Source organism: Fonsecaea multimorphosa (assembly GCF_000836435.1).
Source record: "Fonsecaea multimorphosa CBS 102226 unplaced genomic scaffold supercont1.3, whole genome shotgun sequence".
NCBI lineage: Eukaryota > Fungi > Ascomycota > Eurotiomycetes > Chaetothyriales > Herpotrichiellaceae > Fonsecaea > Fonsecaea multimorphosa.
Window position 1 is genome coordinate 56,287 of NW_015971637.1, and position 15,464 is coordinate 71,750.

The 15,464-nt window shown below is 54.0% G+C and overlaps 7 protein-coding genes across 7 annotated transcripts; 3 read left to right on the forward strand and 4 right to left on the reverse strand.

Annotated features, from left to right (window-relative positions):
• Positions 1–219: 219 nt before the first annotated feature.
• On the reverse strand, positions 220–1,685 carry Z520_01802 (uncharacterized protein; the record flags this gene model as incomplete). The annotated part of the gene is made up of 2 exons (XM_016772317.1): positions 220–419; positions 485–1,685. 2 exons carry the CDS (start codon positions 1,683–1,685, stop codon positions 220–222), a joined length of 1,401 nt encoding a protein of 466 aa, XP_016635787.1.
• A 677-nt stretch (positions 1,686–2,362) lies between these two features.
• Z520_01803 (uncharacterized protein) lies at positions 2,363–4,101 on the forward strand (the record flags this gene model as incomplete). Its single annotated transcript, XM_016772318.1, has 5 exons — positions 2,363–2,425; positions 2,479–2,935; positions 2,994–3,184; positions 3,239–3,667; positions 3,766–4,101. 5 exons carry the CDS (start codon positions 2,363–2,365, stop codon positions 4,099–4,101), a joined length of 1,476 nt encoding a protein of 491 aa, XP_016635788.1.
• A 315-nt stretch (positions 4,102–4,416) lies between these two features.
• Positions 4,417–5,283, reverse strand: Z520_01804 (uncharacterized protein; the record flags this gene model as incomplete). Its single annotated transcript, XM_016772319.1, has 1 exon — positions 4,417–5,283. The coding sequence occupies one exon, from the start codon at positions 5,281–5,283 to the stop codon at positions 4,417–4,419; it is 867 nt and encodes a 288-aa protein (XP_016635789.1).
• An 812-nt stretch (positions 5,284–6,095) lies between these two features.
• Positions 6,096–7,799, forward strand: Z520_01805 (uncharacterized protein; the record flags this gene model as incomplete). Its single annotated transcript, XM_016772320.1, has 4 exons — positions 6,096–6,231; positions 6,289–6,452; positions 6,509–6,817; positions 6,870–7,799. 4 exons carry the CDS (start codon positions 6,096–6,098, stop codon positions 7,797–7,799), a joined length of 1,539 nt encoding a protein of 512 aa, XP_016635790.1.
• Positions 7,800–9,063: 1,264 nt separating this feature from the next.
• Z520_01806 (uncharacterized protein) lies at positions 9,064–11,468 on the forward strand (the record flags this gene model as incomplete). Its single annotated transcript, XM_016772321.1, has 4 exons — positions 9,064–9,251; positions 9,330–9,689; positions 9,744–10,181; positions 10,268–11,468. The coding sequence occupies 4 exons, from the start codon at positions 9,064–9,066 to the stop codon at positions 11,466–11,468; spliced, it is 2,187 nt and encodes a 728-aa protein (XP_016635791.1).
• Positions 11,469–11,621: 153 nt separating this feature from the next.
• Positions 11,622–12,513, reverse strand: Z520_01807 (uncharacterized protein; the record flags this gene model as incomplete). Its single annotated transcript, XM_016772322.1, has 2 exons — positions 11,622–11,817; positions 11,924–12,513. The coding sequence occupies 2 exons, from the start codon at positions 12,511–12,513 to the stop codon at positions 11,622–11,624; spliced, it is 786 nt and encodes a 261-aa protein (XP_016635792.1).
• A 657-nt stretch (positions 12,514–13,170) lies between these two features.
• On the reverse strand, positions 13,171–14,849 carry Z520_01808 (uncharacterized protein; the record flags this gene model as incomplete). The annotated part of the gene is made up of 2 exons (XM_016772323.1): positions 13,171–14,650; positions 14,707–14,849. 2 exons carry the CDS (start codon positions 14,847–14,849, stop codon positions 13,171–13,173), a joined length of 1,623 nt encoding a protein of 540 aa, XP_016635793.1.
• Between the last annotated feature and the right edge of the window lie 615 nt (positions 14,850–15,464).

Genomic DNA, 15,464 nt, shown 5'->3' on the forward strand with positions numbered 1-15,464 from the left:
AAGACATAGTCTCCGCACGTTTGTTGCCCGTCAGTGCGTGTTCCTGAGATCTTGATCTCTTTAATTTTCGCTACCTGATGGTTGAGAAAGACTGCGCGTTGACCATGCTACTGGCGAAGACTTGTGCGCGATTCTCCAAGTGCAAAGATTCAAACTACAGGACGGTCAGCCACAAGTCTGAGGTTGTGCTCTTATCTCTTTTCCAAGCCACGGTAAAACTCATGAGAGTTTTACGTGCACAGCCTTACATTGAGTCAACTCGAAAAGCTCGTCGAGGCCATGCTCCCTGCCCATGCCTGACTGCTTGTAGCCCCCAAATGGTATGCCCAGGAAGTGGGTGCTGACCGTATTCACCCAGACATACCCAGCTTGCATCTTCCTGACCGCTTTCTGCGCCGTCACAATGTTGGAAGTGTACACTGCGCCCGTCAATCCGTATTCCACCGAATTGATCTGTCTTGCTCGTCCGACCATTTCAAAACACACATGACCGGCCCGAAAATCTCCTCCTGCGCAATGCGCATATCGTATCGGGCATCCCCAAAGATTGTAGGCATCATGTAGAAGCCATCACGGGGCGTGTCAGGAGCGACTCCGCCTAGGACCAAGGTTGCTCCCTCGCTCTTACCGATCTCGATGTACTTTTGGACGCGATTGAGAGCGTTTCGATCCACGAGAGCTCCCATCGACGTCTCGGGGTTGAGCGGATCGCCGGGCTGATAACTTGTCCGGACCGTGTCTACAACCAGTTGGAGGACCTTGTCATATAAGGATTCGTGCAGGAAGATGCGTGAAGTCGATGAACATGACTGGCCGCACCAAGCAAAGTTCATACCACGGACAATGCCCTCGACGAGCTGCGGGACATCCGCATCCGGGTACGCAAGAAGAGCATTTTTCCCGCCCAGTTCGAAAGTGGTCAGTTTTAGAGTGTCCGCACCAGCGCGCTGGATCAGGCGACCGATAGGTACGCTACCGACCAGAGTAATCTTCCGGACGATTGGATGACTCGACAGGGTTGCACCACACTCTTTCCCACCTGCCAGTACATTGACGACTCCGGGAGGGAAGAGGTGTCCGATGAGTTCCATTATACGGAGCGCCGAGATTGGGGCTTGTTCGGCCACCTTCAGGACCACGGTGTTTCCCACCACGATCGCACTGGCAAGCTTCATCCCAAGCATCATGACCGGATGGTTGTACGCCACGATTCGCGCTATCACTCCCAGCGGTTCTCGAATCGTGTAGTTGAATGTCTCCTCCGAGAGATGATGTGTGTCGCCCGTCACGGCGGGTAAGAGTCCGGCGAACAGATCAAAATTGTCGGCGGTATATTCCACGTCCTGGCGCATGATTGCCACTGGATTGCCAACGTTCCAGGCATCAAGTGCGGCCAATTCATCAGCATGGTCACGGATCACTTGGCCCGCCTTGCGGAGAAGCTTCGACCTTTCAATTGACGGAGTGGCGCTCCACGCAGGAAAAGCCCTGTCCGCGGCCTCTAGGGCGGCCACCGTGTCCTTTACACCAGCGAAAGCGACCTTGGTGATGGACTTGCCTGTGCCTGGGCTGACGACGTCTTTGTACTCTCCATCGATAGGGCTTTTGAAAGACCCGTAGTAGAACAGCCCGGTGTTCTTGGGCAAATAGGCTTCGACATGGAGCCTGTTGGATGTTCCGTTCATTTCGATTGATTGATGAGTAGACTTGGATAGTTGAGTTAGGGTGTAAGAGGGTGAGGAGGCTTGCTTTTGAGCCGATGTTGCATGCCTCGCCAGGGACAACCTTAGATGCTGCCGAGAGAATTATTCATCTTTGCCCAGTTACACTCTAGAGCGTATTGTGTAGAAACGAGTAGCTGTCGTTGCGGACAAGATAGCTACAACAGCGACTGGACAGGATCGTCAAAGCAACCAGAGCAACTGACGTTGGTCTTGGGTTCTAAAATGGACCGGCTGAGATTGGTCAGAACGTCGGGCCCCGTCCAATAGGAATCTCGCCCTCATGTCGCCGTTCTCGGGCCGACGAAAATCTGTCCAATCGTAAACGTCCGCAACAGCTACAACGCAAGGACCGACTTCAGATGTGGATTCAACTGCTTCACACCGTTGAAGCATCTGCATAAAACATTTGATTGCATAGACCTTTGGCTCTAGGGTCGTTGCGAGCAGGCCAATAACGCCGTCACACTTCTGGAAGGGTCCCTCTCGGTAGTGGGCAGAATCTGGCGCGCATTGTTTGCAGCATTCTCTGTATATAAGGCGCTCCTGTGGTTGCGAGTCGTCGACGAGATTCACCCAGATAACCGGCCGGTATATCGGCGGCAGTTATTTGTTCCCAAGTTATGGACCATCTTTTCGCAATGGCCTGGTGGCAAGGCCTGGCGGCCCCGCTATTCATTTTGTGCCTTGCGCTGGTTTACCTCGTATGTTCATGCTCAATCTCTAGAGTAAGGGACGTTTGAGTGACTTTTGACAGGCCAGATATCTCAGAGATCCCATTCGCTCGATACCAGGGCCGTTTTGGGCTAAATTATCGGGCGCCTGGATCATATTACTGGACCTGTCAGGAAATCGAAGCACAACGATCCACGATTTGCATCTGAGACATGGCGCTGTCGTGCGAATTGCTCCAAACCAGCTGTCTTTCTCGTCCACTCGAGCCCTCAAGGACATTTACGGGGCCAATTCCAAATACACAAAGGCCGAGATCTACGAATCACTAGGTCAAAAAGGCATCTTCACGACTCGCGACCGGGACGAGTACCGAGTTGCCAAGAAACGAGTCGTTCCAAGCTTCAGTCAAGCTTCAATCGCCCAGATGGAGGACATGATTCACCGACACGTGGCAAATCTGGTCAAGTGCTTTGATAAACGGGTGAACATCTCACTGGACGTCCTCCCGTGGTTTCGAATGTTTGCTCTCAGCGTTGTCGGTAAGGTCTACCCGGGTCTCAGCCACTGAAGATCGCTGTCCTAACTTCGCATCAATAGGCGAGGGCTTTGCAGGTAAGAGCTTTGGCGGCCTCGAGACAGAAAAGACGCCTCAATTACTCCTCGATCTGGACGCCGTGTTCCCTTCTCTCTGGGTCTGGTGGATGTTTCCCACGACTTCCAAAATCTTACAGTACGCCCCGTTCAAAGCCGTCCGCGACTTCCTCAGGGCTGGTGATGATTTCAATCAGGTGTGCACTTCGACGTTCTGCAATATCGCTTGGCCGTGGCTGACGTGACACCAGTATTGCGGCGATGCATTCTATGAGTACTTACGCCACGTCGATCCTGCAGGGCGACATGACCTGATCGCCAAAATGCTGAACGAAAGGAAAGAACTCAAAGGAAACGCTTCCGACATACCTCGGGCCTTGACCGACAAGGGAATTATCGACGAAGTCACGAACCTCGTGTTTGCCGGGACCGACTCCACAGGAAACACTCTTTCATATTTGTTTTATGAATTGTCAAAGCAGCCTAAGTGGCAATTGCGGCTACGAGAGGAGCTCAAGGACGTGCCAATTCCTCACAAATACAATGTCGTGGCTGAATTGCCGGTACTTGAAGCTGTCGTGCAAGAGATACTGCGGCTCCGACCAGCGGCACCGGCCAGTTTGCAGCGTATCACCCCTGATACTGGGGGGTTGATTGACGATGTGGTCGTCCCCGCAGGCGTAAGTTCTCTCTCAATTTGCTGTGCCCTTTCCAATTACAGACGCCTCGCGAAGTGCAGGACCGAGATCTCATGTCCCTGGACTAATTCGAACTACAGACGATTGTTTCGTGCCAGGCGTTGACCATTCAACGAAATCCGCTCATCTTCCCGGATCCAGACACATTCAACCCGCAGCGGTGGCTGGACGCCGAGGGATCAGAACAGTTGGAGACCATGCGTAATCATATCACCGTCTTCGGCAAAGGTGCGCGGGCTTGTCTGGGGAGAAGTCTAGCGACAATGGAGATCAAGCTGGCCACGGCCGCATTGATCACGCGATACAACGTTGAGATTGGCAGTGCGACGACACACAAGGATATGGAGATGGCGTGCCACTTTGTGCTAGTTCCCAAAGGGAAACAATGTGTTCTAAAGTTCATCCCAATTTCATAGCTTGAATTGAAAAATCCTCTAGAACTCAAGTGACAAGATCAAGAATGCTCGCCATGTTCTATGATCATCAGAAGCGTTTCCAGCAAAGTTTGAACACTGTCAGCACGCCAAATTTATCGCTAGGCAGTCCTTATGGAGATATGGGTCGAGGTTGTTTTGACATATTTTGGGCTGCATCTTGTAGTGCATCCCATGCACAGTGTCCAAGGAACGCACACAAAAGCATGGACGTCAACACGCCCAGATCGAAGAATCCACCTCCAATTTGAAAGTAAAGTATCGACTTCGCGATGTTCTCAACTCAAAGGTCGACCCTCAATCATGACTCGTGGTTGGATCCCATGCACACGGGGCGTAGGAAGTGGGAAAATTGAGTGATTCCATGTCGTCTGCATCTAGCTCAAAATCATAGAGATTGGCGTTGTCTTGAATCCTGGAAGGTGTCTCACTCTTGGGCAGAGGAACGAATCCCTTTTGCAGACTCCACCGCAACAGGATCTGCGCCCAGGTCTTTCCTTTCTTCCGGCTCAGATCCTGTAAGACCTTTTCATCTTTACGCTCACCCCGGACGACAGGGCAGTAAGCCTCGACGACGATATTTCTCTTCCCGCACCAGTCAACAATATCTTGACGGGGAAGCCAGGGATGTATTTCCCATTGGCCGACATCGATGACACTAGAGCTACCGGTACTTTTGATATACTCCTCCAACTCCTCTAGGTGGTGAATGCCGTAGTTCGACACACCGATGCTTCGAATCTTGCCCGCATCTCGAGCCTCACTTAGCGCCCTCCAAGTCCCAAGCCGAGCTTCCTTGCCTCCAAACGGGGCGTGGATCAGATATAAGTCGATATAATCGAAACCAGTCGTGGAGAGAGACGTCTGGATCGAGAGCGCCGTCCTCTCGTAGCCCATGTCCTGGGGCTGGACTTTTGTGGTGAAGAAGACTTGTTCTCGCTTGAGGCCCGAGGCGGCAACAGCCTTTGCACAGGGTTGCTCATTCTCATAGGCGACGGCAGAGTCAATGTGTCGGTAGCCAACACGTAGTGCGTAGGTCGTTACCTCTTCGCACGTGGCTGGGGGAGTCAGGTATACCCCGTAACCCAGGGCGGGGATCTCGTGACCAGAATTCAAACGATACGTGGTGTCGAGCGAGAACACGGAGGGCTTCGACAGCGCCATATCGGCCACTGGAGACTTTGGTCGGGTTCGTGGAGGAGTATTGACTGGCCTCACCAAAACTTCGGGCCAGACGTTTGGACGTGTGGGAGGTCCTCATCTATACAACGAAATGTCGACTCAATGTCTATTCGCCGATTACTGGTTGTCATCAATCGGAGGCTTCGACCGGAGGCTCGCCCGAGGTCCGCTGGCAGGTAAGCTCTCGTGTCCGCTGAGCGTTCCAATCGGAGGAGCGCATGGGCATCGGCCAACGTAAGGCTGAGGGGTGCGTAAAGAGGGGTTCCACAAAGCAGGCATGGATATGGGGTAGTAAAAGGCTGTTCGCTCACACACCTGCCTAAAGGCGGTGCAGATGCCTTCTGGATATCCACGAGGCTTCTGACTAGTTCGGCGCCGCTTTCGCAAGTTGCGTCTTAGCCTCCAACGAGCCGTGGCCACTTGAATAGACTGCGAGCGAGCACGTCTCTGGAAAACCCTCTACCTTCCGCCCAATCAAAGCTCCGCGCAATGATCTCCCCGTCCTTCATTGCGGAGTGCTTTGTTTTCCTCCAGCCTAGAGTCCGGGGAAGGGGGGTGCTGGAGATGACAACTCCACCCTGCCAATGCTGCACGCCGCCTTGTAGTGCCTTTCTATGTCAGGCCTGGACTCGATGTTATGAGAAGAACTTCGAGGCAGTCTATCTACCAGACATGCTGGTCGAGCCTTGCAACATAAGTACGTCTGCATGCCTTTCGACTCCTGATCTTGTCTACCTCCTTCGTAGCATCCCCATTCAAACTCTTTCAGAGGCTTGCCTCCCCGTATTGACAACATGGCGAGACGTTCAAGCCAAGAGGGCATCCTCAGCCGACAGAAGATCAACGTACACACCGTTGTTATGCTGGTGCTCCTTGGTTTCGGCTCCGTCACCGCTGGTTACTCTGCGGCCGTGATGGGAATCACCTCAGGTAAGAGATCCATTCGACCTAAATATCGACTGGCCCTGGAGCAGAGTTGACGAATAGCAGGTCAACCATCATTCAACGATTATTTCCAACTCGAAACACGTTCCAATGGCGCAGACCTCCTCGCCACCATGAACGGGATGTTCTCAGCCGGCGGTGTGATCGGTACGTTGCTGCTGCCCACTATTGCAGACAAATGGGGTCGCAAGTGGGCATGCGCTGTGGTACGTTGTGCCTTGTGATATTGTGTAGCTGAAATGAACTTTCTAATGTTGTGCAGTCTTCCATATTGACAATCGTGTCGGGTTCCCTGCTCGCGGGCAGCGTCAACGTTGGCATGTTCATCGCGTTCCGCTTCCTCGCGGGCGCCGGGTCGTTTATGTGTCTCGCTGCAGTGCCTCTGCTCATGGGCGAGATTGCTCCGGTGCATATGCGCGGTGGCTTGATCGACATACATGCCTCCATGTTTTCTGGCGGATACGCCATCCAAGCCTGGATCGGGTTTGGGTTTTACTGGTGGACCGGCAAGGGAAGCTCAAATGCATGGAGACCACCAATTGCCATCCAATGCTTTTTGGCCGCTGGTCTTGTTGCTTGGGCTTTTTTTCGTCCCGGAGAGCCCGAGGTGGCTGATGATGCAGGACAGGGCCTCTGAGGCCAAGGATATCCTGCTGAAGCTCCATCTGGACCCTACTGATCCGAACAACGACGCCGCCCATGCCGAGTTCTATCAGATCCAGAAGCAGATCGCCATCGACAAGACCCTTGGGAATACGTGGTGGCATATCCTCAAGAAGCCCTCTTACCGAAAGCGAGCCGTGATCGGGTGCGGTATTACAGTCTTCACACCTTTCTCCGGTATCTATGTCATCAACGTCTACGGCCCAACGCTGTACAAGTTGCTTCAGTATTCTACGACCAAAGCACTCCTAATCCCTTCACTATGGTCTACTTTCAACGTCTTGTGCAACCTCACTGCCATCGGTCTCGTGGACCGGTTTCCACGCCCGAAATACATGGCCTTCGGGATGGCTGGCTGTATGGTTAGCCTGATCGTCGAGACAGCTTTGATAGCCAACTTTGTCCCATCCACCAACAACGCGGCCCTCCAAGCTGCAGTGGCCATGTTCTTCATCTTTACCCTCTTCTTCAACCTGTGCATCGATGGCACTCAGTTTTCGTACCTAGGAGAAGTCTTTCCCACTCATCTACGCGCCAAGGGTGTCTGTTTAGGCATCGCGCACATATCATTCCAGAACATTCTCTGGCTACAGGTTGCGCCCGTGGCCCTGCGAACAATCGGATGGCGGTTCTTCCTCTGTTTCATCATTCCCGGGTCGATCGCCTGTGTTGTCATGTGGGTCTGGTTTCCGGACACCAAGGGTCGGCCGCTGGAGGAGATCGCGGCGCTTTTCGGTGATGTCGACGAGGTGGCCATCTACCAGCACGAAATCGAAATTGACACCGCAACGCACACAATTCGAGACCTCCATCACGACTCCAAGGGCGCTGCTCAGACCCAGCTCGAGTTTACGTCCCATCATGAAGAAACAGGCTCCGAGAAGGTGTGATAAAGTTTCGGCTATTGGGGATTTTGGGGGGAAGCAAAAGCCTCGTCTGTCTAGAGCTTCGCATGGCTGTGTACTTGCCAAAAGTCGCACTAATCGTCGTATGTGGTGGCTTGACTGGGTATGCTTCTGATCAAGTGTTGTAAATCGTTGCTCGTGAATAGTAAAGATTCAAGGATGAGCACATCTTTCCCTCTATTTTCCGAAGCGAGTTCAATTCCATGCTTGATGCGAAGCACACGGTGCAGTCTAGGGTGCCGAAGACGACCAACTTCGAATGCTAAGTATAATATTTGCGAGAGCGCCATGAAGTCAAGGCTCTCGACAGCCAGCCCAATGGACGGCACAGACTTGCGCAAATTGGTTTTCTTCCCTTCGTGTTGAGGCGTCATGGCTTTTGATCCGAGGTAGAACACAGATCTGGGCACTGTCCCGGATTGAAAAGACGATTTCAACGTTTCTATCTAGCCTAAGGTCAGTCACTCGGACTATGAGTAGAGCTTGCTAGGTTACCCTGCAAGCAGTATCAATGGGGCCCTTGTAGGTACACCTCAATTGAGGGCTAGCCGCTCCTCTTCCTTGACGAAGTAGTGTGTTCGCGCTGGAGGCGATGCTTTATAACATGCAGCAATGAATGAATGACCACCATGATCATTACATACCAGGTAATTTGCGGACCACCGGGTATCCCAGTAATAGTGCCTACCTAGGTACCTAGGTATTGGTTACATGCTTAATGCTTAATGCTTAACCAGTGGGTGGAGGGGTCACCCGCAGGGCCGGTGCTCCTCTGGGGATGGAGGGGCGCCCCATGGGATGATCCTCTTTGCTTCTGACGGGATGCTGGTACTGGGTCTACAGCGAGCCCTACCTAGGTAGGTATTTCGAGGACACCCGGGACCGGTTTGATGGCCAAAAAGCCGCAGCTTTCATAGACAGACTTAATCTGCCGTCCATTTCAACATCTCATCTTCACCCCACGTTGTTTCCCCGGAATCTGATGTAACAGTCTGCTAATGACTTTGGCTTCCGCTTGAAAATACCTGCGTCTCTATTCTAGTCCCCCGTGCGCTCCCCCGACTGGCGCAATGGCCGTGCCAGCTTTGTCCCAGCCGGGTGAAACTTATGGCAGACCACTTGCTCCCAGGGCGACTACCACCGATTCCAGAGCTCGCAGGTCCGATGCTGGCGTGTTGAACGCTGGTGTTTTGACCTCTAGCGATACAAACCGCCGTAACAAGCGGCCTCGCATTGTTGCCTGCCAGCAATGTCGTCAAGCAAAGGTACATATTTCAGCCCGACGCCCTCGTGGTGGGAGTCTCGGCCAGATGACAGTGTGTTGACTGGAGTCGTCTTAGTTACGCTGCGAGCGGTCAGAGGGCGGCCTTCGGCCTTGCAACAGATGCCAGGACCTCTCGACGCAGTGTATTGTCGACACCCAGTACAGGCGCTTCAGTAAGAGAACGTACGCCTCCCTTGCACGCGAACCCGTCAACAAGACCGCGGTCGTTCACGCTGACGAGTCGTTCCCAGAACTCTGAGCGATATAGCAAACCAGGTTCAGCTGCTGCGGGCAGCTCAGATCGACGACGCGGCAGTATCGAGGCGCGTTCCATTGGAAGCGGCCAGCTTGGCTCATTCCCAGAACGCCAGCAGCAGATCCGTAGGTGCTCCCGCCCTTGTTCCTCTTGCAAACAGTCCATCTGCCAACCACAACTGGAACGGCGGTTCGGCAGAAGACTATACTGCTGATTCGAGTGGTGACGCCGCACTTGGCGGGCACCAAATTCCATTGGCAACCTTTGACCCGGCATCGGCGTTCCCAGCTTCGAGAGAGCAGACCATCCGATCCACCACGGTCAGTCCAGCGGAGATTCAGCGTTTGTTTCAGGTGTAAAGATTGACCTCTTCAGCCCACTGTCTGGGAATCTTGCTAAGGCTCGGCAGATACTTCACTCATTACCATCCACTGTTTCCGATCCTCCAGAAACCCTCGTCAGCAGACCCCGTGGGCGAGGGATCTAGGCTACTCTTCTGGGCCATCATCCTAACCGCAGCTCGCCACGACAGCCTCCATTTCTCCCTGCTGGACGCACTGCTTCCCGCGGTCCAGGATCTGCTCTGGTCGACGATAGCACATCCCCCTCACACGCTGTCATCCCTGCAGGCCATGGCGATTCTTTGTGTCTGGCCCTTTCCCACGTCATCCATGCCCCTTGACACCACGTATATCCTGGCTGGAAATCTCAGATCGGTGGCAATGCATGCTGGAATGCATCGCGCAGACAACATCTCCGATTTCTCGCGACTACGTGTCTCTCTGCAAGCAGCGGAGCTCCGCGAGCTTGTCAAGGTGTGGTGTTGCATTTACGTTGCCGTGGAAAGGTAAGCCTTCTTGGTCTGTTCAGTCTCGCAGAACTTCGGGGACGATGTAGCTGCCACCGTGCTAGAACTAAAACTCATCTTTGCAGTGCGGCCACCATGGCCGGGCAAGAGCCCTATTTCCACAAAGATGCCACTATTGAGCAGGCATCCGAAGTCACGAATCCATTTGAGCTTCCCGAGGAGGTTCACGGCGCAGTCATGGCCCAAAGGTTCTGCAACAAGGTCCATAGAGCCATGAGCGAAGTCGAGACGCAACAAGGACCTAGCCCTCGGCCATCGAGAGTTTCAATACTGCAGGACTTGGAGCGTGATCTTCAGATGCTGGAAATACAGCTGGCCGACACCAAACATGGCGAGTCAACGACCCTTGGTCAACGAGTATTTCCGAAAAAGCTAACAATATCAACAGAAATGCACCTTCTTTCCGCACGGTTCCAACTCCGAGCATACTGGTTATTCCACGACGAGGAGTCGACTGCTCGACGGAATGGCGTCATCAAGGCCTATGAAGATGCCATCGACCTTGTCTCTTGTTTCGCGGCGAGGCACAGGACCGAAAGTCCTTTCAAGTACTTACCATTTGCACGATATCAGCTATGCTTCTCGTTGGCGGTCTTTGTGTCCAAAGTCTCATCTTCAAGCTACCGGCAATTCGTGGATGTCGAGAAAGGCAAACGGGCCCTGGACATATGCGTCTCATTCTGCAAGCAGTCCTCGGTCGAGGACAACGATCTGCCCGGTCGGACGACCAAAATCCTGGCGCAAATCTGGAATCTGCACAGAGAGCAGCCCGACACGGGTCTCCAGCCTCCGCGGGTCTCGGTCAAATGCCGCCTCCTGGTCAGCATCGTCTTTGACTCCCTGTGGCTGTGGCGCGCAAAATACGCCGGGCAACCAGGCAATGGAGCGCCCAAGTTCCCACCTCCGTTCATGTCGCCTGCGTTTACGGATATTTCCAGCACGGCATCCGCAATAAGTCGCCGGCGACGGCCCTCGGCAGCTTCGCCAACACGCCACGGATCTGGAAGTATTATCACGGACCAATCTCCAGACACACTCAATCTTCCTGTGCCAATGACGGTCGACGATCCAATCCCTTGTACCGCCACTGAAGGGCCGACGATGCCCGGCCCTGGCCCAGACGCCTTGGAAACCGTGGCACAGGACGACGGTATGTCGTGGGACATCACCATCCTCAACTCCCATCTGATGTCCTTTGACGAGCTCGATCCTTACCCTAACCATGCGATCGAAGACGACAGCTGGCTACAGTCGCTGAATCAGTGAAAGGCACGGCGGCATTCCACCATTTACGCAAGAGAACTAGCTACGTGTCCAAGAATCACAATGAGAGGCAGAAAAAACATTCACGAGAGCACAGCAGCCACGCCTTTTGGCGACGCAATAGGTCTTGTTTGCAAAAATGTTTAGAGCACTTTTCTATGACATGATGCCCCCGTCCACTGTGAACAGAGAACCCGTTGTGTAGTCTGCGTCGTCACTGAGCGCAAAACAAATGGTCTTGGCCATATGCTCAGGTGTGCCCCGGTCCTGTAGAGGGATGTACATGGACGCGACCATCGAGGCCGGCGCACCATCGGACAATCGGTCCATCATAGGAGTTTGCGTGATGCCACTAAGCGAGCGTCAGCAGTCAGTTTCTGACAAATGTAATATAACATCCCGAGTAACGAGGTCAAGGCAGCAGTCATCGCGGTGGAGGGGGTCGTTATGTAACGTACGGACAAATGGCATTGACGCGGATGCCGTCGACGCCAACCTCGCGGGCCGCAGTCCTGGTGATGCCCACCACGCCGTGCTTGCTGGCGCTGTAGGCGCCAAAGCTCTCCCGGCCGGCCAGGCCGCCAACGCTGGCGACGTTGACGACGGAAGCGCCGCGGCGCATGACGCGCAACTCGGCGCGGAGACAGTAGAACAGACCCGTCAGGTTGATGCCCAGGATGTGATTCCAGTGTGCGTCGGTGGTGTCGACGATGGGAGCGTAGACGGTCCCGTCCGGGCTGGATTCCACGCCGGCGACGTTGGCGGCGCCGTCCAGCCGGCCGAAATGCCGCATCGTCGCTGCCATCCACGCGTCCACGGCGCTCGAGTCCGCCATGTTGACCACCGTCCCCACTACATCGACTCCGACTCCGACTCCTCCTCCACGGCCGCGACCGCGGATCTCCTCGACGACCTGATCGAGTCCTCTGTCGTCCACGTCACACAGGCCCAGCGACGCCCCTCGACTGGCGGCCGTGAGTGCCGTCGCGCGACCAATCCCCGACCCTGCGCCCGTGATCGCAATCACCTTGTCTCGAAGCTGTGCCATTGTTTGCCAAAAAGGGCCCATACAAATACTTCAAACGGTGTCGAGCCACGCTCTTTTGCAACCTGATCGTGAGGAGGACAACCAGAGTTCCCTCGCGGTGCTGCCAACCTGTTAGCAAGAGAAGGCGGTTGGTTGCTCAGGTATGTCTAGCTGAGTGAATGGGAAAGTAAGGGTTCGATTTTAGTGGCCGGCCCTCTCAAAAGCATAAAGGGTTGACAAAGTCCCCCCAACCGTGTCCGGTTACCCTTTCCCCCCTTCTTCCCTCCTGAGTTTGCGCCTAAATCAGAGAGAGAGAGAGACGGCGGTGGTGGTTCACGTAGCTCCCGGCCCGAAAGCGGTCTAATGATTTCCGTCACTCTCGACCGCTTGTTGCAAAAGCCAGCCCGATGAATTTGGCCGAGTTCCAAAAACGCGGCGGCGCTACACAATAGAAATTAAGAATGAGGAAGCCCGAATATACATCGGATGGGATTTCCCGAGCAAATCGGTCTAGATTGTTTATGACTGTTACGAAAAAAACGAGGTAGAAGCCCGATAATGAATGGGGAAAAGGGGAGAAAGGTCTCAGTGCAGAGAGAGAGAGCGAGAGTCTAGCATATAGACAGCCTCAATTCTAAAGTCAATACCGGCTACCAATGACACTGTACACTCAAGGGATCATTTGATCTCAAAGCCTTTATAGCCGTGTCGAGAGCTGTTCAGACATTTCTCCGAGTAGGCGGGTAGGCCGGCCATATAGAGCAGGGCTTCACGCGGCTTTCCAGGGATGTTGGCGCCGAAATACCAGCTCTGGGCCTGGTCGAACAAGCCCCGGCCACCAATGTCATTGACGTGAGCTTTCCACTCACGCTCGGCCTCTGCCGTGGCGTTGATGACTGTCAGATCGTTCTGCTTCATGTAATTGAGGCAGTCGACGATCCAGTCGCCCTGGAACTCCACCGACACGGGCCCTGCAGAGAAGGCCGTGGGTGCCTGCGGACCGTAGACGATGAACATGTTGGGGAAGTCGTGCACCGTCATGCCCAGGTACGTGTAGACGCCGTCGTGCCACTTGTCCGTGATGCGCTGCCCGGAGGCTCCACGAAGGTCGATCTGCGTGATTCCCCCAGTGATGGCATCAAATCCCGTGGCCATGACGAGGGTGTCAAGCTCGCGAGTCACTCCGTCGGCCGTCTGGACTCCCTCGGGCGTCATCTGCGCAATCGGGTTCTCCAGCAGATTGACCAGATCCACGTTCGGTCTGTTGAAGGTTTCAAAGTAATCATGTTCGAGGCTTATCCGCTTGGTTCCAAACGGATGGATCGGGTTCTTGGGTGCCAGGATCTCGGCCTTTTTGCCATCTTTGATCCTGGGCAATGTCTTTTCGCGCCAGAACTGGTATGCCAGGGCATTCGCAGCCGGGTCGAACATCATGTCGGTGTAATTGCCCAGCTGGAATTGCAACCCTCCGCCGCCCCAGAGTTTCTCGTAGAACCCGAGTCGTTCAGCGTCGGACAAATCGGTCGTCTTTCCCGGCACGAAGTCATAGAGGAACCCGCCAAAGGTGGTCAGCTGTGACTTGCGCAATTCGACGAACCTGTCCCTCAGGTTTTGGTTTTGTTCTCGATCCAGCGTGGGATTGCGTATGGGGATGGCATTGTTCGGAGTCCGTTGGAACACGGTCAGATGAGCAGCGACCTTGCCTATTTCCTGTATGGCTTGGACTCCGGAGGCGCCGGTGCCAACTATCCCTACCCTCTTGTTCGTCAGGTCGACCTTCTCCTGTGGCCAGTGGGATGTATGCAGGATGGTGCCTTTGAAGCTGTCCAAGCCCGGGTAGGGTGGTACGAATGGTTTGGCGGCGAAGCCGGTGCAGAGGCACAGAAACTTGCTGCGGTAAAACTGCTGTTCACCGGCTTGGGCAACAATCCGCCACTGTGATGTGTCCTTGTCCCACCGAGCGCTTTCGACCCTCGTGTTGAAGTCGATATCGCCGCACAAGGCCCAGACTTTGGTAATGTGCTCAAAGTAGGCGACCAACTCGTCTCGGCTCGGGTATCGCTGTTTCCAGTCCCATCGCTTCCAGGTCTCTTCGGCTGTAAACTGATACTGTGGTACCTCCAAGTCTACCCGGGCTCCAGGATAGGAATTCCAGTACCTAGACGGCTAGGTCAGTAACATGTCAACCATGTTGTTTCTTCGAGTCGAACTGACCAGACGCCTCCCGCTTTGGCTCCCGCCTCCAAAAGTCGTACAGAGTATCCCGATTTCCTGAGACTGTTCAACATATAGAGGCCGCTGAAGCCCGCCCCCACAATCAAAACCTTGTAGCATTTTTCCGGCGCAATTGAACCCATTGAACCAGTTACGAGATGAATCCAGGTGGGAGAATGCAGGTTGGCATGGATCTCATAGGGCCTCGCAATGAGAAATAGTCTTATATGGTCTTAGATCGCTTCCAATGTTCTGCCAAGATTGTAACTGATATACCTCGTACAGCCTGGCCGAAGTTGACCTATCTTTGAAGTCATCGCTTGGTCCCATAGACAAGCGGCCCCATTGACCACCCTCAGTTCCCTCCACATAGTATTCACGGTGACCCTAGGGACATAGTCCAGATGCCGACAAGTCACAGATGCGGCTAGAGCCACGCTAGCGTCGGTGCGAAAACGGGGAAACCATCGTCCTAATGAAAAGGGGTAAATCAGGTGACTATCATTCGGCAGGACAACCATGTCTGTAACAACCGGCCGAAGGGGAGCTACCTCGTCGTCGACCGCTATAGAGAAATCGGACAGAAGACGGTCGACAAAGTCATTGATTCTTCCGAGACTGGCTTGGTGGAGTCTAAGTTCTCCGTGGTCCTAATGCAACTACAGCTGCCACAATCCGACATTCCAATTCCAATAGCTGGCTCCCAACGCGGCCATTATTTGCGACTCTATTTGTTTTATTGCAAAGTCATGGTAATG